This window comes from Lagopus leucura, unplaced genomic scaffold (genome assembly GCF_019238085.1).
Source record: "Lagopus leucura isolate 7727_CA_CO unplaced genomic scaffold, USGS_WTPT01 Super-Scaffold_100056, whole genome shotgun sequence".
NCBI lineage: Eukaryota > Metazoa > Chordata > Aves > Galliformes > Phasianidae > Lagopus > Lagopus leucura.
Window position 1 is genome coordinate 913559 of NW_024962302.1, and position 22529 is coordinate 936087.

The 22529-nt window shown below is 55.9% G+C and overlaps 4 protein-coding genes across 5 annotated transcripts; 1 reads left to right on the forward strand and 3 right to left on the reverse strand.

The window, feature by feature from the left end:
• Positions 1-46: 46 nt before the first annotated feature.
• On the reverse strand, positions 47-3156 carry LOC122188176 (nucleoplasmin-like). Of its 2 annotated transcripts, XM_042886278.1 has the most exons (6): positions 2688-3156; positions 2274-2362; positions 2064-2146; positions 1860-1979; positions 1596-1689; positions 47-1446 (listed from the first exon to the last, which is right to left on the reverse strand). In XM_042886278.1, the coding sequence occupies exons 2-6, from the start codon at positions 2335-2337 to the stop codon at positions 1349-1351; spliced, it is 459 nt and encodes a 152-aa protein (XP_042742212.1). In that variant the 5' UTR covers positions 2338-2362; positions 2688-3156; the 3' UTR covers positions 47-1348. The 2 variants fall into 2 exon arrangements, with proteins under 2 accessions (XP_042742212.1, XP_042742213.1); XM_042886279.1 differs by lacking the exon at positions 2688-3156 and having other exon boundaries at positions 2274-2653.
• Positions 3157-3248: 92 nt separating this feature from the next.
• On the reverse strand, positions 3249-6107 carry ADRB3 (adrenoceptor beta 3). Its single transcript, XM_042886277.1, has 3 exons — positions 4824-6107; positions 4371-4438; positions 3249-3978 (listed from the first exon to the last, which is right to left on the reverse strand). The coding sequence occupies exons 1-2, from the start codon at positions 6068-6070 to the stop codon at positions 4399-4401; spliced, it is 1287 nt and encodes a 428-aa protein (XP_042742211.1). The 5' UTR covers positions 6071-6107; the 3' UTR covers positions 3249-3978; positions 4371-4398.
• Positions 6108-11773: 5666 nt separating this feature from the next.
• Positions 11774-15943, forward strand: EIF4EBP1 (eukaryotic translation initiation factor 4E binding protein 1). Its single transcript, XM_042886274.1, has 3 exons — positions 11774-11959; positions 14345-14515; positions 15555-15943. Exons 1-3 carry the CDS (start codon positions 11812-11814, stop codon positions 15584-15586), a joined length of 351 nt encoding a protein of 116 aa, XP_042742208.1. The 5' UTR covers positions 11774-11811; the 3' UTR covers positions 15587-15943.
• Positions 15944-20271: 4328 nt separating this feature from the next.
• NODAL (nodal growth differentiation factor) lies at positions 20272-21306 on the reverse strand. The gene is made up of 2 exons (XM_042886346.1): positions 20623-21306; positions 20272-20535 (listed from the first exon to the last, which is right to left on the reverse strand). The coding sequence occupies exons 1-2, from the start codon at positions 21298-21300 to the stop codon at positions 20383-20385; spliced, it is 831 nt and encodes a 276-aa protein (XP_042742280.1). The 5' UTR covers positions 21301-21306; the 3' UTR covers positions 20272-20382.
• Positions 21307-22529: the final 1223 nt, after the last annotated feature.

Here is a 22529-nt window from a genome sequence, read left to right on the forward strand (position 1 = left end):
AACTGAATCATCTCAAACCACGCCGCAGGCAAACTTTAATTTCCTGAGCTATTTCCACACATCGCCTCCCACTCTTCCTCCACACAGAGCTCACAGCTCTGACCGTTTCTCCCTGTATCAGCTGTCGTTTGGCTCTCGAGTCCGACTAAGTGAAGAAAAACCCACTCCAAAGATTTCAGAAGTCTGTGCTGTGTGCTGAATGAACTGCTCAGGGCTCCTATTGGTGTCAGCCCCAACCTTCACGTGCACCCAGTGCCACCCTCACAGTGACACAGATGGGACCAAACACCTCACACTGGGGCACCAGGAAGGTGCAGAGCCCAGCACCCCGCTCACTCCTCTTTGGTTCCCATGGCACTGAGTGCCACCTATTACTTACCTGGCAGTTGCCATGGTTATGCCAAAGCCTTCTCTGTGTTGCAGGATGTGGCCATAGGAGGGGTGAAGGCATGGCCAAGCACAGCCCTCATGTTTCAGGGCACAGCTGCAGCCACGCAGGGACCACACCGCTTTTGCAGCCAGGTCTAATTGATGGCTCATGGTTTGTGCAGAGTGAGTTCTGTCCCCACAACCCCGTGGGGCAGAGAGCTGCTCCTTTCAGGGTACCACAGCAAGGCGAGGAGCTGCATCACCATCTAACTGCACTTTACCTGTTTGCTTCTCCTGCCAGCACACAACAGGAGAAACTGTCACCCTTTGATTGATTTTTTTAGAGCAGCAAGGATGGCTCTCACACAGGGCTGGGGTATTAAAACCCAGAGTAGGGAAGGTGAGTGGGGAAGCATTGCTGTGCCCAGCAGGCATCTTTCCAAACTCATCCCATTGCTGTCAGCCCAGTGTGCCACCAGCCCACACCCAGCTCTGCTCCTCATTCCGCTGCAGAGAAATTCCCAGCCAGCTGCTATCATGCAAATAACTGATTTGGGCAATTTTCCTCAATTAGGAGCTTTAATTTGATTACTTCAATGGCTGCTTGTTCTGAACAGACTTTGGCTGCATTTCCCTGGGCTGCTGTGAAGGCTGCAATGTAACTTTACTCTGTTTATCCAAACAATTGCTAGAGTAATTCCTACTGGAACAAAACCACCATTATGACTGCAGATTGATTGGCAAAAGGGCTGCACGGGGGGGCACAACACACACATTTTAAGACCATCTGGGAGGTGCCAGTGTAGGGAAGAGGCAATGGTGCTCAATAGGATGCTCTGAGACCCACAGCTCAGCAGCACAACCCACAGCATCCCAGCAGCAGCACAATCAGAACACGAGTGAGATGGAGAGAAGGCTCTATCCAAAGCAGAAGCCTGTTGTGTCCTTGTGTAAGGATCCATCCCATCCAGAGCTGCAACTATTCTCCATCCTGCGCTGCCCTGGCATCGTCCTCATCACCTCCATCCATATCCAACAACTCTCCCTTGTGGGCTTTGCACCTGGGGACATCTTCCACTGTGGGGAGGAGCATAGTCAGGCCCAGCATCCTGTTGTGGGTGCTTCCTGTAGGGCAGGGCTCCCCATTCCCAGGGCAGAAGCTGCCACAAAGCCACTGCAGGACCAGCCCTGCTGCTATCCAGCCCCATAGCCCAGTTGGGACTCACAGGTAACATGCTGCCCGCTGAGATAAACCGGTCCAGTTCCACACTGCAGCATGAAGGTGACAGGAGGGACAAACTCCAGACCTTTGAGACTGATCTGCAAAGAGCCAAAGCTCAGAGCAACCCCCCAGATCCACCCAGCCTCCACAACAGCCACAGGACAGGAGATGCACTGCAGCACAGAGCGCTTTGCAGGCACAACCTGGACAATTCCAGAGCTGGAAAAAGCCCACAGATCACCCAGGGTGAATCATTCCCTGTTCTTACCATGGGAAGCACCGAGACACGCAGGGATGCAATGGGCACTGGTTTGTGGTCTCCGTAGGTGTTCTTGGACTCCACAGCCACCACATGCAACTCATCTCTAGCATTGGCCCCCAGGGAGATCTGTGGGTTGGGCAGAGCCCCCATGACAGAGCAGAGGCCCTACAGTGGGGCAGCATGGTGACACCAGCAAGCCCCCCACCTTACCGTCTTCAGCAGGACCAGGTGCTCTAGGAAGTCATCATCCTCCTTCACCACGCAGCTCTGGCTGTTCACACCCAGCTCACAGCCTGTGGACACACAGCCCAGTCCCTGCGTGCACCAGCTGCTTCCCCTGCAAACCTCAGGGGTGCAGAAAGCAAAGGGAAAAAGCATCCCTTGCTGCCCCCCTGCAATGCACTGGGGGCTGCTGCTCACCCCATAGCACAGCAGCTGTCCTGTCCTCTGACAGCGACCTGAGAGCAGGGGAAGAGCTGCTCATCCTGCACAGCACCAGGAACCAGGCCCTACAGAACAAGTACCAGAGAAAGTAGCCTTCAGCTGGTCTGTAGTTGTAACAGGTGGAAGAAAAGTGATTTTAGAATACTTAGAAAAGGTTCCCAAAATCCAGAGCTAGGGCAGCATCGTGCTAGCAGCTCCCACCAGCACAGCTTGCTTTCTGCAAGAGTTGGAGGCAGCTATGCCTCATTGGCTGAGATGGCACTGTTAAATGAGAAATAAAATCACAGTGACAGCATTAAGAACAGCACAGCCCATTGAAGGAGGCTCCTCCAGCACTAAGGTCTCAATGGAACCCAACCCCAACCCTAAACGCTGCCCTGCAGCCCCCACCTGGCCAGAAAAAGCACCGAACACGAGCTCCCCTTGTGCTGCAAATAAAGAGCAGCGGCAGCCCATCAGCGCTGTAATTCGGAAATGCAGCGCAGGTGCTGCGGAGGACAAATAGAGGCTCTCAGGTGCTGTCAATGCATTCTCAGAGCTCCTTTGCTCATTGCTTGGGGCAGCTGCAGACAGCAGCGAAGAGCCACAACTGGTTCGAAGCTGCAGGACCGCCCCGGCGGATTTGCTTTTCTCTTTATTCCCGTTACACGTTACGAGTTCTGCGCAGCGCCGGGAGGTGGCACTGAGGCTCCGGATGGTCGCCGTGGCTCCGCTCGGACCCCGCAGCCTGATTCCAAATGTGAATGGGGCGATGCGGCTGTTTGCTGAGCCGGCAAACCCCGAGATGGGGCGCAGAGCCTCCCTGGGGCTGTGAGCAGCACAGAGGCTGTGCCCGGTCCTTGGGAGGGACTCCCAGGCGCTATGGGGATGGGTGCCCGTGGGCATCCAGCCTCAGGCAGCCCCCTACCCTTAGGAAGGGCAAGGCGCCGGTGATGCAGGTGAAAGCTGCCGAGTGATTCCCGAGGTTTATTTCACACAAAAGCATTACAGTCACCACGACGCACGTTTACAACAGATATCATCCCCGAAGTCCCAGCGAGGTGGGACGGTGCGGACACAAACACCCGTGTTTTTTTGCACAGCGCCCTCTGTACCGCTGTGCTCCGTGCTGTGCATGGAACGGCCGTGCAGCGGTGCGGTGCTGCTGCCTGTTCCTACAGCACGCAGAGACTTAAGAGCAGAGCATCGCCGCCGCCAGAACCCACAGCATCGTGCAGGGCTCTGGGGAAAGCCTCTCCTGCAGCACTCTTTATCCCTCTCTCCTCTCCCGCCTGTGCTTTTCCCTTGCTGTGGCTCCCTGCATCACACCCGGCCCAGGGAGCTCACTGCAGTGTTTGGGGCAGGACCCAGTGCAGATCACGGAGCAGTTTCTTGCCAGCAGGAGATCCTCTTTTCCTTTGCCAGCTACACAACCCGGGAAGATGGGGTCCCGTGGACGAGCAGAGCTGCTGGTCACCACGTCCCAGTGCCAATTCATCTGGGGTGGCAGTGTCCCCATCCCCAGAAGCTGTGCTGGAACCTCATCGTGATGGGCTCAGGATCTTTTTGCTGCTGCCTTTATCTCTCCAGCACCAGAGGAGCCCCTTTGCTCTCCGTGTGGGTGCGTGCACCAGAGGGTCCTTCCAGCGTTGTACCCTCAGTGCTACTCCTCCTTTCACACACAGCGTCCCCATCCCAACATCTGCAAGAAGACAGCAGGAGCTGACGGTGTGCATCCCCCCAGCATCACAACTCTGGGGATGCAAAGCAACCACTCCAGGAGCTGAGCCCCTGGAAGGAGAGAGTGCAAAGGGGGGTCCTGGCCTCAGCAGCAGCGTGCAAGCACTGCAGAGCAAGCTGCTCTGAAGGGGGTTAAGCACTCTGGGCAGCACAGAAACGTGTCAGCAGATGCCTGCGTCAGCTCACATGCCCAATGCAGGCACATGGCTGTGACCCAGCCAAGGGCTGAGCTCCCCCAGGGAAGGGGACAGCCAAGCTGGTCAGAGGGGACTGTTGCAGAGACAGGGGTGGCCCTGCTGCAGCCACACACTGGGGTCTCCTGTGGCACTGCTCCCATATGGAACACACACTTACAGTGCTCCCTGCTCTGCTGCATTCCCAGTCAGACCGAGGGACACGCCGGCATCTCTCTGCTGGTGAACCTTAAATGAGAGAGCATAGAGTGTAAAGAGTCCACATCCTCCCCATAACAGCAGGGGCTCCCTGAAGTCATCAGGAGTGAGGGGAGAAGGGAGAAGATCCCAGGGACAGGAACACACTCCTGGTGTGGTGGTTTTACTACCTGAGGAAATGAACCTCATTCCAGTTGTTGGGGCACTCCCAGAAAGGGACAAAGTGCCCAGGGAGGCACAAAGAACCTCAGCTCTGCAGCCTGGCAGAGGGGTTTAGGGAAGCCCAAAGGCGTTGGGCACAGCAGTTCCCATTCTATACCCCATCCCAGTGCTCTGCATTCATCAGACCACAGCCCCATCACCAGCAGTCCCCCAGAACAGCACCCTGCACCCCAAGCACGCACACAGTACTCACTCATCCAGCTGCTCGCACAGCATGCTCTGCGTGCCCTGCAGCCAGCACTCGCCCAGAGGCCGCTGCTGGTGGCCACCAGCATGGGATGAGGCGTTCTCCTCCCTCCTGCCGCTCCCCTGCACCTCGCTGTCCTCCCTGAGCTGCCCGGGGTCCACAGCCTTGCCGTCCTCCAAGGGGTCCCCCCGAGGGCTGAAGGCACAGGAGCAGTGCTGTGGGTCCTGTGGGGCAGCGTGCAGCCGGCGGTCGGCGCGGCGCGGGCAGCAAAGCAGCTTGCGGAAAGCGCTCCTGAAGTCGGGGCTGCGGCAGTAGATGATGGGATTGAAGGCTGAGTTGACGTAGCCCAACCAATTGAGGAAGAGGAACAGCTGGTCGGGCACCAGTGGCCGGCAGAACACCTTGATGATGTTGGCCACGAAGAAGGGCAGCCAGCAGAGCGTGAAGGTGCCCATGATGATGCCCAAGGTCTTGAGCGCCTTGTGCTCCTTGATGGCCAACAGGCGGGACGGCCGACGCCACCGCCCTCCTCTGGAGCTGAGGCTGGGGTTCTCCTGCAGGAACCTCACCTTGTCCTTGCCGATGAGCTGGACGTGGCGTGTGGCCACAGCAAAGACACGGACGTAGACGAAGATCATGACGAGCAGCGGCACGTAGAAGGAGACGGTGGAGGAGACGATGGCGTAGGTCATGTTGGTGACAAAGTCACAGCAGCGTGGATCATCGTAACAGCGCACCGCCTGCTCGTCCGCCCCGTCCCGCCACCAGTGGTTCATGATGGGCAGGAAGGAGATGAAGGCAGAGATGGCCCACACCATGCACACCACAGCCCATGCTCTGCCCTTGGTCACCAGCGCCTCATACTGCAGCGGTGCCGTGATGGCCAGGTAGCGATCCACGGCGATGGCGCACAGCGTCTCGATGCTCGCCGTCACACACAGCACGTCCAGAGAGGTCCACAGCTCACACACCACCGTCCCGTAGGGCCAGTGGCCGCTCAGCAGGATGGTGGCCCCCGGTGGCACCACCAGCAAGCCCATGACCAGGTCGGCGCAGGCCAACGAGGTGACAAAGACGTTGGTCATGGTCTGCAGCCGCGGCGTCTTGGCGATGGCCACGATGACCAGCAGGTTGCCGGCCACGATGACCAGAATGGTGATGCTCAGCGCGGCTCCCACCGCCCACTGCCGGCTCAGAACGGCGGCCCAGCTGCAATTAGGGACGGTGCCGTTGCCTGCGGGAAGCGGGGTCATCACTTCGGTGGGGGGGGGCGGGGAGGGAGGCGGCCCAGCTCCGTGCACTCCTTTGCCCCCCGTGCGCTCCACGGCTGCCGGGGCCGGAGCGGGGCTCGGGGCGGCCGCCGCCGTCGAGGCTGCACCGACGTCGCACTCCGTCCGCGGCCGCTACTCGGAGGAGGAGCCTTTAAAGGCACGGGGCGGCCCCGGGCTGCCCCTTTGCGGAGATCAATGAAAGCAGAGCGGGAGCACCGCCTCCCTGCTGCCCCCGGGCCGGATACCCCCGACACTGCGCAGCCGGACCCAACTGCGCCCCTCACCCCACTCGCCTTTATTCTCCATGTACACGGCTCCTAGTTCCTCACTGTGCATCCTGCCCTGCATCGCAGCTCTTTGCTCCGTGCTCCTCTCTGTTCTCCTCGCATTCCAGGGTATGCAGTGAAGACACCGACCCGGCTGCCATCAGAACAGGGATGGCAAAATGACAGCCTCACCGCAAAGAAATCATCCAACAGCCTCTCTTTCACCCCCACATTTAATGCCTGAACCCTTTCCCCAGCTTCTGTAACCATGCACTGCTACCCCCTTAAGTTTGAGTCAGTGCTGGTGATTTTGGGATCCCCATAATCCATCCTTCGGGATGCCCAGGGAGATGGGGGGCACCGTGCTGCTCCCATCCCTGCCCCTGTTCCCAGTGCTGCTCCTTCCGAAGGCCCCTGGGCAGACTCCAGGGCAGGGCAATTTTTTCACTATCAGCTATTTATACAAATACTGGAACTTCTAAGACGGGCGCTCTCCAAATATGGCATTTTGAAGTTTCGGCCAAATGGGGGGAATGTTGACAAAGAAGGAAAGGAAATGTGTAAAAAATTATCCAGTTGGCATTTCTTCCCATTCATGAGCTAGCAAAACAGAGCCCGCTTTTTTTACAAGCTTTATCTTTACAAGGCTGTTTGGGTTCTTCAAAGCAGTCAGATGAACTCTTGATGCAAACAACCCCTTCAGCTCCAGCTCTGGCACTAATTGCTGGCACAGGCTGAGTTCTGAGCTTACTATTTCCAGTGTGAGGTGTCACTGGGCTCAAACAACGCATGGCATGAGCAAAACGTGCACAGGGAGAGCCACAATCTTCTTAGTGTGATGGCACACGTAACCCCAGTGTGTGTTGGCACGTGGAGCCATAGTGAGTGTGCCTGAAAGAATAAAGAAATGCTGTGGGAATGGCAGTGGATAACAGAAAATGAAGGCTTTTGGGTGTTACTGAGTGTGGCTCAGTGTTTTCATCCCACTTCTGCAGCTGGAAAAGCTGAAGCCCAGATGGCTGCTCCACCAGCACAGCATTCGGCTCCTGGCAACGAGCAGGAACCCACCAGCAAAGAGGCTGGAAATGCCTCTTGCAAAACAGAGATCCTGCACAGCTCTCTCTTGCTTTCTCCTCCTGCCCCCTTTGTCTCCCTGCTGTCCCCCTCCAAGGCCCAGCAGCCACCACAGCATGTGTCCCCTCTGCCACCTCTGCCATGTGCCACCTGCACAGTGCTGAGCAGTGGGAGCCCTGCCAGCCACGGGGACCCATGGGGTCAAGTGGCTGTTTGGAAAACTCTGGGAAAATATGTTTATGCCACAGATCAGAGCAGCTCCCTTGGCTGCTCTGTTGCTACAGAATAAACAATGGATGTTTTAAAAATACATCTTTATAGATAGAGACAGGATGGATTAGAGAAGATCCCTCCTTGGAGAGAGCAGAATTGCAGTGGGAACAGGCAGAGCAGCACAGCTCTGTGCTCTGGGAGCTACCAGCACCCATGGGTGTGTTTGGAGGGGAGAAGCCCTCACCTGGTCCTGACAGTCTGGGCACACTGGCACTGCTGCCTATGGGGATGTAGAGCCAGCTAGCTCCTGTCCTGCAGCCTTCCCCCATGCCAAGGAGGCAGCGTGCACACAGCAAGCCCTAACAATATGTGTAAGGCCCACAGGGAGTGCTCAGTTCCTATTAATCCCCTGTACCCAGTGAGGGAATGAGGCATACAGCAGTGCCTGGCACAGTGCAGGTAGGGGGGAGCACTCCTGTGAGCTTTAATCCTCCACCTCTCATGTTCAGTTTGTAACTGCACCCATGAGCCCCACAGAGCTGGCTGCGCCCTGGCTCCAAGGCATGGAGGAGGCAGAGAGGAGGGAAGGCAGCATAGAAGTGATGGGCACACGCCAGCTTCTCCTCCCAGCGTCATTAAAAGCAGCACACTGAATCCTGCCAAGCCTGAGTCAGGCTGATGCCACATCAGGATAAAACAAAAGCTTTTTATAGCTGGGAACTCTTGCTCTCCCCAGCGCACTGTCTGCACGCTTGCTGTTACAGAACAAGTGATAAAAGCAGCATGAGCCACTGCAGCATCGCCGCTGCCACCGCAGGCTGGGACACAGGCTGGGTGCTGCCAGCTCCTCTTCCTCATCAGGACAGGAAAAAGAAGAGCTCTGCACAGAGCAGGGCAGAGCTGCACCCAGTTCAGCTTTGCACCAGTAAGGGATGGTTCCAAAGGGCTGCTGGAGCCAGGGCTGCATTGCAAAGTGCAGCGCATCCCCAGGGCCACACGGCCACACTGGTAGGGCAGGAGTTGCTCAGGGAGCATGGATTTAACCCAAACCCTATGGCGTGGCATTGGGATGGAGCACTGGGGTGGGCATGGGGCAGGGCAATGGCAGTGGCTGTTGGCAGTGGTCCCTCTCTGCCTTTACTGTTTGTGCTGGTGATTAGACTGGGGCTCGCCGTGCTGAAACATTGGGAATAGTTTCCATATCGGATTCCCAAATCTTTCTTTGAAGTTGTTTGGGACGATCTGTCAGCACGTTTCCTTGTCAGCACATAAACAGGCTGTGAGGGAGCATTAACCCCTGGGTACTGCCTGTCCCAGGAAGGCCGGAGGAAGCACTGCATAAACTCTGAGCTCTCTATAAACTCTCCTCCCCGAGGGCTGTCGGATGGGCTCAGCCAGCTGCAGGAAGTGAAGCATTCTCTGCACCAAACAATTCAAACTAATAAAAATGGGATGTTCTGCTGGCTTCCGTGCGAGCAGCCATTTTTAGAACCAAGTTGGCCAAGGCAGGCTCCAAATCCACCACATCTGCAAGGGATGCACGGTGTGCTCCTGCCCTTCCCATCCCAGCCCTGTTGGGGTGGGCGGATGCTTCAGGTGGGAGCGCAGTCAGGTATGGAACACAGAGCACATGGCAAAGCTTCCAGGGCATTTCCAGCCCCTGGGCTGAAGGGATTTGCTTGCTTTTATGTGCTCTGCCAAGGCTTTGCAGACATGCTCACAAGTGCTTCTCCCTCTCTCCTGCTGACTGGTTTTCCAGCAGCTATTGCTAAAGAAAAACAGAAGTGGAGGGGAAGGAGGGACGAGTCTGCAGTAACAGCGGCACCAATTTCACACACACAAAAAAAATAATAATAATAATGTGGAAAATTCTATTAAAAAAAAAAAAAAAAAACAGCAAAAATAACATCTGAAAGCAGCTGGGTTTGCAGACAGAGAGGGCAAAAAATCCTTCGGGTGACAGCAGGGTGAAACCAAGCAGTGTCTCCAGACTGGGGTTGGATCCTGCTGCTTTCAGATATCCAAAACCCCAATACAGCCCCACGCACCACCTGTGCCATCCCCATTCCCATCTTTATCCTCATCTACAGCAGCCCTGCAGCCTGCCCATGCCTGTCCCTGCTGTGTTTGCTCCATGTGCAGAAACAGGGAAACAACAGCAGCAATGGCAGCGGCCACATCAGGCTCAGCTCTCCCATGTCATCACGGCTATTTTTCACCCCACGCTCCTCCTGGTTCTGGGAGATTTCTCAGAAATGTGTTGCAAATGGGGAGAAGGTTCATTCCTGAGGGCTGTGCTGCTGGGTTCAGGCAGTGGGCAGGAGTTAGCAGTGGGGCAGCGGGGGATGCTCCGGCACCTGACGTATGGCTGAACCCCACTATTTGTGCCAAGGAGCCGTGAGCACGAGACGTGGCTCCTGAAAACACAGCTCACGCTGTGCCATTCCCTGCCGTGCCAAATTCCTCTGCAGAGCACGAGCCAAGCAGCACCCAGGGTCCATTTAGGGGTGCAGAGCATCCCCTGCACACATCGTCCCCAGGATTTCTCCCTCGCAGGGCGGAGGCACTTCCCATGGGCAGGATGGGTTTGTTTACTGGGGGCAACTTTGATCTGCACAAACAGCCCTTGGGCGGGCAAAGTGGATGTGGGTTTGGCGTTATCTGCAGTGGTGATCAGAGAGGAATGTAAACACGGATGGGGTGGAAATGCCGCAGCACATAACACCCCCAGCTGCCTTCCCCTTGGCCATGGGTGGGTGCCATGGGGCACCCATGAAGAAATACCCAATATTTCATGACCCACGGGGTGTGTTCTCTACGAGCCATAGCAGGGAGCTGCCTCCAATGGGAGCCTGCCAGAGGAGAAAGATTTTCACAACACCCCTTCCCTGTTTCCACAGGCAGCAATTCCCAGCAGTGGCCAAATCAGCGGTGTGCAGAAAGGACAAACACCTACAAGTGCATTTCTGTTCCCAATTTAGAAGGCAATAAGGTGATAACCTTCTATCGCACGAGGATGATAGAGGCTTTCCAGCTCTTTTGGAAAGCTGAAATACCCCAGAGATGAGCACGTTGTCACCAGTGGGTGCTGCCAACATGAATTGATGCTCCCAACGTAAGTGCCTTATTTCCAATGGAACTACTGCTGATGTATTGCCCACAGTTGGCTGCTCCAGCCCTGGTCCAGGTGACTTCTCCCCCTTCTCTCTGCTTTTTATCTTCAGTCCAAGTGGGAAATGAGTGGCAGGGAGGGATGAGGAGGAAGGGCCATTGTTAGGACTGTGCATTCCTGAGGCTGCTCAGTGCCAGCTCCATCCCTGATGCAGAGATGTTATCAGCATATATGGGAATGACACTGCTTCCAGCTCAGGGCTGTCCCCTGACCCTCTGTTGGGGCTGGGGGCTCCCAGTAGCCCACAGTCCTGTCCCCCCTGACCCGAGATCCCATGGGATGCCAGGCGCCGATGCCAAGACAGCACAGAGATCATGGCTCCCAACCCCACCCCAGCCAGGATGTGCCCCAACAGACGACCTCCCCGCAGCTCCTTGACCCCATAATGGTCTATTCTCTGTGAGCAGGAGGAGGAAATGGCCTCAGGCCTCGTTAAGCGGTGCCTGGGCGCCTCGCTGGGTCGGGGGTCAAGGCTGGTGTCACCCTGCATGGCCGGACGTGGTGTTTTCCTGCCCAGTGCTCGGTGATCGACGCAGCAGACAGCGAGGAGAGGGGTTGGGCGCTGCCACATGCAGAGACCCTGGAGTAGGCAGGAGGCACTGGGACAACTGGGAGCAGTGGGGAATTCTTAAGTGCACTGGGAGCACTGGGGGGTTACTGGGAGCACATGATCCCTGTAACACCGCATTGATTTCGCGTCCTGCAAGACCATCCGGTACCGGTAAGGGGCACCGGCAGCAGCGGGCACAGAAACCACGCGTGCTCCGCCTCTCTATAAGCCCCGCCCCCTCATTGGACCACGCTCCTGACGTCACGTCCCCTCATTGGACCACGCCTCTCCCTCGGCCACGCCCTCAACAGCTTAGGCCCCGCCCATGAGCGAAGACACCCCCCCCCGTTTCCCATCGCACCGCGCGGCGGAAGGGGTGTGGCTTGCACCGGAAGCGGCGGGCAGGCGGCGGGGCGGCCGCAGCAGCAGCAGCCCGCGTCCCGGCGCCATGTCGGGCCGCTGCTGCCAGGGACAGACACCGAGCCGCGACATCCCGGGCCCCGGCAAGCGCCTTGCCCTGCCCGACGGCGCCCCGCTGCCGCCCGGCGATTACAGCACCACGCCGGGGGGCACCGTCTTCGGGACCACGCCGGGCGGTGAGCGCTTGGGCCCGGGCTGTGGGCCTGGACTCGAGCTGAGGGGTCCGGTGTGGGGGGGGGGGGGCGGGCGGGGCGGGGGGGCCGTGGGTTGGGGTTTTTTGGGGGGGGGTTTCTCCTTTGCGGGGGTCCTCGTGGCCCAGCGGGGCCGTGCCGGGGTTTTCGGGGCCGCCCTCCCGCTCCCAGGGCTCGGATTTGTGCTTTTCTCTTTTTTCGTCTCTTAGAAAATCAGCCCCGCTGCTGAAAAAGGTTTGATGTGAGGAGCGGGAATGATGAAACCGTTCTTGAAGCCGTGCCAGGAGAACAAACCGAACGGAGGCAGAGCATTGTGTTCTGTGGGCCGTTCGGGCGTGCGTTCTCTTCACAGCATAAAATGTTCCGTGGGGTAAAACGTAGAGAGAAAAGGGAAGTCGGTGCTGCTGATGCAGGCGTGTTTGGATTGGGGAAACTGAAGGGTTTGTGTTATTTCTGCCACGTCCTCCCTCCGATGAAAGCAGCAAATAGCTGAAGGCACTTAAATAGCACTCACAGTAATCATGTCATGGAAGAGAGGAGAAACAGAATGCTTCTCAGGCGTGCTCCGAGTAGCTGGATGGAGATGGATAATAAGGCTGCAGTGCAGCACAACGAGCCCTCCAGGGTTATCGCTTGTTTTTCTGTGCTGCAGAGTTAATGAATGTCCAGAGTGTGGAAGGAAAGCACGGAGCTGTTTGCTATGAGGGTGTGCACGCCTGGCAAAGCCCTGGGCTCTCCTGTGACAGCACAGTGCTTTTGTGCCTGGGTCCCAAAGGAGAGCAGTTCTGAGAGTGGTTTTCAATTCCTTTCACACCGAACTGCCTTTGTTGAAACACTGAGGTTCATTAGAGGTGCTTGGAGGTGAGCCAGCTTGAGCCTGGAGAGCAACAGCAAATGTCTGCTGAGAGAAGCCTGGGACTTACTGCAAAGTTGCTGAAGTCAGGAGGAAGAAGCAAATCATTGCCGTGCCAAAGAATAACTGAACACTGGGATCTTTGAAGCCCCCTCTGCCTGCAGGCAGCGCTCGGCTGAGGGGTGGAAGGAGGGCTCATTGCCAGCCCTACTGGGTCAGTGTCAGCCCCAGCAATCTGCAGGGTCAGCAAAGGGTTGGTGGGGTGAGGAAAGTCCCTGATAGCACAGGAAAAAGCTGGTTTTCCTGACTGTGGGCAGCAGAGGTTAAAAAAAACAAGCACAGTGTAAGGGAACGAGGAGCGTGTAAGAGGTGACGTGTGACCTCTCAGCAGAGCCCTGTTCTTTGCTATTCCCTTCATGCTTGCCTTGGCACCATGCCCTTTGCTGAGGGCACACTTTGTCTTCCCCCGAGCCCACGTGTGCCTCAGCAACATGCAGCAAGAGCTGCTCTGTGCATCCAAACCCCTTTTGGAAGCTTTGAGCCCCTCTGCTCTGCTTGCTGTGGGTGTCAGCTTTCAGGAGTGCTGGGCACGTGAACCAGCAGATGAATGCATGGGAGGGAGAGCTGCGTCTGCCTGTTATGGACTGTGCTCCTGATACTTGGTACATGAGCTGCAGTTCTAGGAACTGCTGTCCTTGCTGTCGCAACCTCCCTGTAATTTAACACTTAGTGCTCAGGCTGTCAGTTGTCCTTATCGAATCCAGGCCAGCTGCCACGCTGCAGTTCTGAATTGGATTCATTCCCCTCTGTGATCAAGCAGAACGGCTCAAACTCAAAATATTTTACTGGGGAGTAGCTTCCATTTGTTTTGGGAGCTCATTAGCAGGGTGATTCGATGTCCTTGAAACGTAATACACCGTTGCTTGGGGTTTTTTTAACAGTGCTTCAAAACAAAGTGAGTTTAATGTTGCTGGGCAGATGTTCTTGGAGTTTGTTTGCCTGCATTTGTGTGCTTGTAGCTGAAGCTTTTCAGGCAGTGCTCAAGAAGTTGCTTTTCCCTTGTGCCTGGAGGGAAGCAGAGCAGCAGGGCGGTTTGCAGCATTCCTTCTAGGCACAAAAAAGATGTTTGTCAGTAATTCCCTGAATGAGGGCCGTGGTCTGTTTGGAGGAATCCGATTTTCTGTGCGTGGTTTTGAGCTTTTTCCAGCACCAGTTCCTTTACTAGGAATGTGCTGTTCATTCTGGTGTTATTCCTAGAAAACAGCACGGAGTTCCAGCTCTGCAGCTCCCTCTGTGCCTTGCTGGAGCTGTGCTGCTCAGGCAGGGGGGGGCAGGATGTCCTCTGGTTGAACATTCACTGTTTGCTGTGGGTTTTCCTGTGCTCTGCACCATTCTAACATAAGATCCGCTGCAAGCAGAGTTTTGGAGTCTCTCTTTCCCTCTTTGCTGCTGCTTGGGAGGTGACACAGATGTACATCAAAATCCTAAAATCTGACCTCATTGCTTTTTCCTTCCAGGAACCAGGATTATTTATGATCGTAAATTCCTGATGGAGTGCCGTAATTCTCCGGTTGCCAAAACACCACCTTCTGACCTTCCGGACATTCCAGGTGTTACCAGCCCCATTGTGGAGGAGTTAAAGATTGAAAACAACCACGTCCAGAACTACAATGAGAAAGCAAACGTAGGTGGGTACACGAGGACAAGTGAGCGTGCTGCTGCTTCCTGCATGGAGCCAGGAGATCCCTGTAAACCACAGCTAACACCAAGTTCTGAATCATTTCACTGTAATTTGTGCTGTTGCTACTCGTTAATTAAGCATTTGGGATCTCTCCTGTGGTGAGAGAATGGGTGCAGCTGTTATTTTTGGCCTTTATCCTCTGCCACATCTCAGCTGTTTGCCTTCTTTTTAAATTGAGTTATAATTCAGGGCAGGAATTGGTTGGGAGTTTTTTTGGGTGCTTTCTGCAGAAGCTTGCAGCTCTGCTTCAGATTGCAGGGTGGAAGTTGGTTCACAGCAGAATAGAGGGCATTGACCAGTGTGCACGTGAACACATCTGAAGTTACTGGAGCAAAAAAGAGCAGCTGCTGTTGTTGAGATTGCTCCTTGAAGGAACCTGAACCTACCAAGTGTGATTGATGGTCCTAATCCCTAAAAATAAAGGTCTGAATGCTCATTAGCTGGCTTCCCTGCTTACTCTAAGCCAAATCTTTGCAGGGTCAGTGTTGCTTAATGGCTTTTTTACACACTGGTGACCTTTAGTGGCTCACTGGCAAACTGAAGCATTGGCTGCATGCTGCGTGCCTGCTTGGCTCTGCCTTTTTGGTTTTTAATCCAGAGAGGTTCTGCTGTCAGAAATAGAGCCCTGCTGTTCCTGCTGGCATCCTATCAGGTTGCATGAGCTAGGGAGACATCTATACAGGTAACTGAGGTAAAATATCTCTCCTGTCACTGGCAACAGAAGTCTGCAGCAGTGAAATCCAGGTGTAGAAGTGACACAAAGGGCGTTTCTTCTGCTCCTGGCTGTCTGCCTGAGGTTCACTCTGAGCAGAGGGCCTGTATTCTGCTTGCACAGGCTGCTCTTGGTGCCAGACTCGCTTCCTGACTGCAGACCTGAAGTCCAAACGAATGCATTTCTTAGGCAAGCCTGAAGGCTGTTTGACTACAATATTTGATGCTTAATTTGAAGCTTTTAGGACTCTCATACGTTTGCTCTGTCTCAACAGGTGAAGAAGAGCAGTTTGACATGGACATCTAAAGCACGTGCCCTGAGAGTGCTTCTCCAATGAAGAACCAGGACCTTGTTTGAGGATTCCCACCAGCCAGGCTTACAGCAGCCCATGCCTTCAGTGCCTTCCTGTTCCTTGGGAAAGGCAGTTTATTCCCTTCTGAGAACAGAGTGCATCCTGTTCCAAGGACTGAAGCTCAGCCTCTCCGTGTGGGTGTGAATACAGTGCAGACCCTGCTGATTGCTGGGGTGCCAGGGGAGACAGCCTCAATGATTGTTTTTGTTTCCAGTTTTATGCTTTTGTTAATCATTTTAATACTGTAAAAGTTACAGAAATGCAATATGAGGGAGAAATAAATCATTTGGACTCTCCTGGTATGCAATAAATATTGGTTCTGGTCTGTATTCATTCCAGCTCACGGGAACTAGCAGCCTGTTGCAGAATTGGGGTGGTTTTGCAGTCAGGCTTGGGATCAACATCTGATGACTGCAGGAAATGTGTGCTCTGAGCCTGCTTCCAGAAACAGTGATCAAAAACTCTCCATCGTGTGCTTTCAGATCATTCTTTTGCCAGGTCGTGGTGCAGATGTCCCTGAGTTTTTTTTTCTCCTGCTCATCCTCTCAAGGCTCAATCAGGCTTTAGAAGTGTCTCATTGAGTTCAATAGGAGCCACCTGAGGTGCCCTGATGCTCTGTGCTGCAGCTCCTGCCCTTCCAAAACTGCCCATCTTCTCCAGCATGTGAGCAAACTGTCACGTTTCCTAGGCTTTCTTTATGATTTGTGCTGAAACTCGTGTCTTTAGGTATCCTTATGTAATGAGAAGGAATTAAGGTTTGTGAGTTTAACTTGGGAGGCTGGAAATAAATTTGCTTGATTTCGAGGGATTTTCAGCTCTCCCCCCAAAAATACATTTACATTTCTGGTCTCTGTGCAGTGTAACGAATGTGAATTATGCAGTAGTCTCTAACGTGCTGCTTCATTGCTTTAGAGGTGGTGTTAATGCCTGAGGAGGTGTTTCAAAGGAAAAGAAAGCCTGTTAGGACATGGCCTGAACTTGGGACTTCCTAAAAGACAATGAGCGTCTCTTTAAATCACTCTTGGCCGATAATACTTAAATATCTGCTAATTGAGCTCAATGGTGGCATTATGACCTGCAAGCCTTTAATAACAAGTAACAAAAGAAACAGTCGTAGCAATTGATGCAGATAAAGCTCGCATTTGTGAAGATAAGATTCGGTGTTTTTTGAAGCCTTAATGGGGACGCATTCAATCTCCCTGCCTTCAGTGTCACTGGGTTTTGAGGCCAGCAGCTGCTCTTGCTGTGTGCTGTGCCCTGCAGCTGGGCCTGGCTCATCTTTCCAGCTCAATGCATCCAGAGGAATGGCGCTGCTGAATTGCAGAGGCTGCGGCTCCACGTGTGCTTGGAGTTAACCTGGAGTTCACCTGCTTTCTACACAACCACAGCAGCTCCAGCTGCGCTTTCTGATCCAGATAGCAGGTTGGTTGAGAGGAGACCTCGCCCCCGTGGTGTTAATTTGTCTGATCTGGTTGTTTTGGGTAGAGCAAAGAGCTGTGACAGGCTCACAGGATGACGTTTGCAGCAGTGAGCTGCGTGCATTTGGTGCTGAAGCTTGCTGTCCTGCTGTGCCCTAACCTAAACGTTTGTCATTCATCACAAGCACGGCTTTCCAGCTTAAAGGAGTTGCATGACCTTTGAGATCAGGCGTGGTAGAAAAGCAAAAGAAGTCTCCTATCTTGAGGTGAACAGATGCACTTAGTTATCTGTAAGGTACAGAGATGGGCAGAGCCCTGCCAAGTGCTCGTGCCTTTGGGTGCTGCCTGCTGATGCAGACCATGGGTTCCTGTATCAGTACAGAAGCAGCTCTGAGGGTTTGTTGGTTTGTTTTTTGAACGAGTGACAGCTATTGCAAGTAATTCCTCTAAGCCCTGTTACCTTCCCCCCGTGCTCAGGGGGGTCGCAGCATGCAGCAGCGTGCATTTAGGTGCTAAGTATTTTGTCCATGCCCGAGATAGCTATGCATCGGTGTCTGCGTGCATATGTAGATCTGGGGGAGCATCAAAGCCCCTGCTGCCCACCCCAGCGATGTGGGGCAGAGGGAGGAACACCTGGCCGGGTGTGAATCGGGCTCTGTGCAGGTTGGGATTCCTGCAGGATGGGCAGAGTGGGGCCCTGGGGCCATGGGCACATCAGTGCCCTCAGTGCTGCACCACGCAGCTGTGGGAGGTCGGTGGTGGTGTGGAACTGTGCGACCCAGCGCCTCTTTGCAGCCCCACATCCTTCAGCCAGGCTTTTTGGGTTAATCTCCTGCATGCCTGGGGCCCCAAACCAAGCAGAAAGCAGCTTGGTGCTCCCACAAAGGCCCCTTCTGGGTCAGCGTTTGCTCCTCACCCACTGCTTTGCACCAGGAGAGGGGACAGGCGGTGCTGCTGTGTGCACAGCAGGAGGTGAAGTGGCTGTGGGTGGCTGCATGGCACAGCTGGGATGCTCTCAGGGTGGTACAAGGGGACAAGTGTTGCTTTTGTCGCTGCATTTTCCCTCCCTGCCCCTTTTGTCTGCAACAAGGCAGAGCGGAGAGCCTCCGTCCTGCTCCACGTTCCAGTCATGGGATTGGCGCTGCCTGCCCGACCTGAATAGTGCCTTAGTCAACCCACTGAGCAAATATTGCCCTGTGCCTTTGATAAGCCCTTCCATCTGTTTGTTCTCACTCCTTCTTTCCCCGTGCATCCAAAATAAACTGCGCTTATCATCGCCTCCTGGGGCGCGTGCAGCCTTGGGCTCTGCAGAGCAGAGAGCAGCACCTGGGTACAAAACATGGGGCAGGAGACGGTGCCACAGAGAGCTGTGCCCATGGGAGGGCTGTGGTGGCGTTGGAGCCATTGGGCTCCTGCATCCCCTCCACCCATCCCTGCCACGTGTTGCCCCTGATGGAGTGCTGAAGGGTTGACAAGGGTTGGGTCTGAGGTTAGAGCTGGTGTTGGGCCCATAAGCACAGCCTGGCCGTGCTCCCTGGAGAGCAAGACCCCACAGCAAGCAGCACCAAGGGCTGCAGCTGCCCCTACAGTTTGACTGTCCTGAGTCTGTCCTGCAGTTGATGTGTATTGGGCAGAGCAGCTCACAGATCCATCCCCATCCCCAGCTCTGATACCTGTCACGGCGCAGCTTTGATGTCCCCAACAGCCACAATCCCAGTCTGTGTTTCCCCCCCTGCTCTCACGGGGCCCGTCTGCCCACGATAACTTTTGAACCCGAGGCTCCTTTCAGACAGAGGTGATGGAGGGGCTGAGATGTCGGAGATACGGCTCCTGGAGAGGGTCTGGGGGCCACGAGGGGCTGCGAGGGGCAGAGGGCAGGAAGCTGGCAAGCAAGGGAGGGAGATGCTCGGTGCCCTCTCGGTGCAATAGCATCTAAGAGCGCATTCCTAGAATGCAAAGGAAGGGTGAAATAATGTGGGATCCATCGCAGGAGGAGCGCAGAGCCCAGACCGCGGGTGTGTGCCCCCCGCCGGGGGTTAGCAGCACGGCCGCCCTCTCCCAGCGCTTAACAGCTCCCGCAAATGACCCTCTAATGACGGAGAGGGGACACAGACGAGCTTTGTTTCCCCGCCGCCGGGATGTGGATTGGAGATGTGGAATCGGGGCAGGGGGTCCGACGGGGCAGCGGTTTCAGCCCCATTCCATCCTCCCCCCCCCCCCTCCTCCCCGCTCGAGGTAACACAGCGGGAGAGCACAGCCCTGCCCTTATCTCCGAGGGGTAAATAAATGGAAAATCCACTCAGCCTTCCATTTCCCTTCAAAGGCTGCAGGTGCTTCCCGGCTTGCTGTTGAGCAACCCGCAATCTGCGATCAGGGTGGGAACACCTCCTTCATCACCCTCGTTTTCCCGTTCCTGGAGCAGGCAGGGCGATATCTATTGCCGTGGCATCGTTTGGGGGTCCCTTTGTTCTACAAAAGTCCTTCGTGTGCTGCACGCAGGGAGCCCCCAGACCCCCCCCCACCCCATGCCTGAGGCTGTGCCTCGTGGCAGAGCACTGGGGGGGGCTGCGATTGTGCATTGCTCCTGGGAGGTCGGGATACCCATTTGCTGCCCAGCTGCTCGCACAAGAGCTCGGGGGGTGCATCCCAAAGACCACCCAGCAGTGAAGAGAGGAGGGGTGAGAAGGTGGGAAGAGGCACAGATTGAGCGACTATTGCTTAAATACATAATTTATTGAGGGGTTGTACAAACACAGCTCTTTCTCTACCACCCGATCCAGCGAGGGGCTGGGAAAGTGTGAGCCCAGTGCAGATGGGAATGGCAATGGATGGGGCTCTGGGACAGGCAGGAGGGCAGGGGGGCTCGGATATGCTGCTTCCAGGGGCACCCAGCTCACCTGGGCTTTTACTGGAAACTTTTAATACAAATCGGATAGAATTTTATTCCAAGTACAATAGAAAACATCAAAGAAAATGCCCAGAGCCTTGAAGAACGCTGCAAATCTCAGTTCTTTGGATGCTGAGCGTGGATGGATATCAGTGCTGCAGGTGTCCCTCGGAGACCCTCCAGCACCAGGAGGTGTTCATGGTGTGCAACACACAGAGCCCTGCACAGCATTCACCAGGAGGGAGCTCGGGGAGCTCAGACTTCTCCTGCAGAGCAGCACCCAGTGACCTCCCCACGCATCACCTGGGTCTGGCTGTGCCCTGCAGCACCGCCACTGCAGGGACGTTCCCTGCTGCATCCCCTCTCCTGTCCCAGCACAGCCAGACCTGCAGGCGTGTGGGATGCAGAGGAGCTGTGGGCTGGGTGCAGTGGGGGCTGAGCTCCCTCAGTTGCAGCCGCACTCCTCGATGACCATATCCTCGTGGTGGCGTACGACGATCTCACCCTTCTCGTAGTACAGCATGGAGAGGGGGCTCATCCTGACGGGGGAGCAGGCAGGGCACGGCACCTGGTTGGGCTTGTAGAGCTGCAGCAGGCTCTGAGGGACACATGGGGACATGGCATCAGGTCCCATCCCTGTGGGAGGCAGGGAAGGTGGGAGCACGGGGCAGCAAGACCCTCTTACCTGCATGTACGCGTGATTGGTGGGCTTGAAGCTCTCATCCACAGGTGATGGGCACAGCCCCTCGCAGCGGTAGGCGTTGTACTTTTTGGGGTAGACGATCCAGCTGCCCCAGCCTGTCTGTTCAAAGTCCACTGTCATGTCCACCCTCCTGCACAGGGACTTGGCCTCATCCCCCTGGCTGGCAGCAGGAGCATCGTTCATCCTGAGCCTCTGCCTCTCCTTCCCGGTGCGGCGGTGCCGACGAGTGCTGACATCCCTGGGACCATCACGCATGATGTGCTTGGAGTTCTCCACTGCCCTGAGGAGGCTGTGCTCTCCAGGTGCTTTGTCCTTGGAGAAGACGAGCAGCAGGACGCTGTCTGCCAACTCCTGGGGCACTGCTGTCTCCTGGGGGTCCGGTGGGGCAGTGAGCGGGGCGGCTGAAGGATCAGGAGCTGTGTCCTGGTGCAGCCATGCCCTGAGGGTGTTGGTGATGTTGAACACTGCCCAACCGGCCTGATGGAATGAGGGACCACCAGCCACGGTGCCCAGGAAGAGTTCCTTGGTGCCCTGGCACGGCTGCCGCGGGCTGTGGTAGATGTCCATGGTGATGTTGTGGGACAAGGACAAGGACAGAGCATGCGGACGGATGCGCAGCTCGGCCAGGCTCACCTCCTGGCTGCCAGACAGGGATGTCATATCAAAGGAAAAAGCCCAGCGGGAGCCGTTCTGCAGGGAGCCTGGAAGGCAAGTGGGGACGGTGAGCACCCATGGGGTTGGGATGGGGGGGATGCTCAGGGATGGGGATGCTCAGGATGGGGATGCTCGGGGTCAGTGCCTGTCCTAAGACAGGGGGGCATGGGGACTGTGCTGTTCCAGCTCAGAGGGATGTGCAGGGACAGCGCCGGTCCCGGGACAGGGATGCTCAGGAACGGGGATGCTCACGGACAGCGCTGATCCCGCGGTAGGGGAGCTCGGGGAAGGAGATGCTCAGGCATAGGGAGAGATGCCAGTCCCGGGACAGGGGTGTGTGAGCACAGCGCTGTCCCAGTGCAGAGGGACGCGCAGGGACAGCGCGGGATCCGGTCTGACTCACCGTGCGGGGCGATGCTGAGCGCGGTGGCGGAGGTTGCGCGGAGCGGTGCGGGGGGAGCGCGGAGCAGCTGCAGCATCAGCGGGGGACAGCGCGGGGGTGCAGAGCGCAGCAGAACGGAGCAGCAGAGAAGAAGCAGCAGCAGCAGCAGAGCGGGGCGCAGTGGGGTCCGCATGGCTGCACCGGGACGAGCACCGCTCGCTATTTGTAGCGAGGACCCGAGCGCCGCCCCGAGAGCCCCCTCCCCTCTTTTTCCCGTCCCTGTCATCCCTCCTCCTCCTCACCCCTCCCCGCATTCCCGTCCCTCCCGGGATCCCCCAGCCCCACTCTTATATCCGATGGCACAAAAAGTCGTTAATTATTGTTGGTAGTGCTTATTTATTTATGTATTTCTGAGCAGATCCCCTGCCTGGCCATCTTCTCCACGTTTACCAACCCCAACAGATTTCTCGTCTGTATTTTGCTCTCGGATTTAGGCCAGTGTTAACAGTCAGTGTTCTTTGGCACAGTTCATCTGCTCAGCTTTATCCCCTGCATGCAGCACCGGCGCTGGAAGGAGCCTGGGGGGGCTCACAGAGCTGCTATTGATTCCTCCCAAGGAATGAACGATCCCATCCATTCCCTTCCTCCTCTAAATAATCTCCACTAGGGCTGCGGAGCCCCACGCAGTTATGGGGCGTTGTGCTGTGGAAGCCATTGATGCTCTCCTCTGGACTCCTCCACTTTCACTGTCATTTCGAGAAGAGGGGATCAGAAGAACCCGCAGAGCCCATGTGGGACTCTCAGACTGGTCTGCCTTTCTCTGCTCTTTTCTTCATGATCTCCAACACGTGAT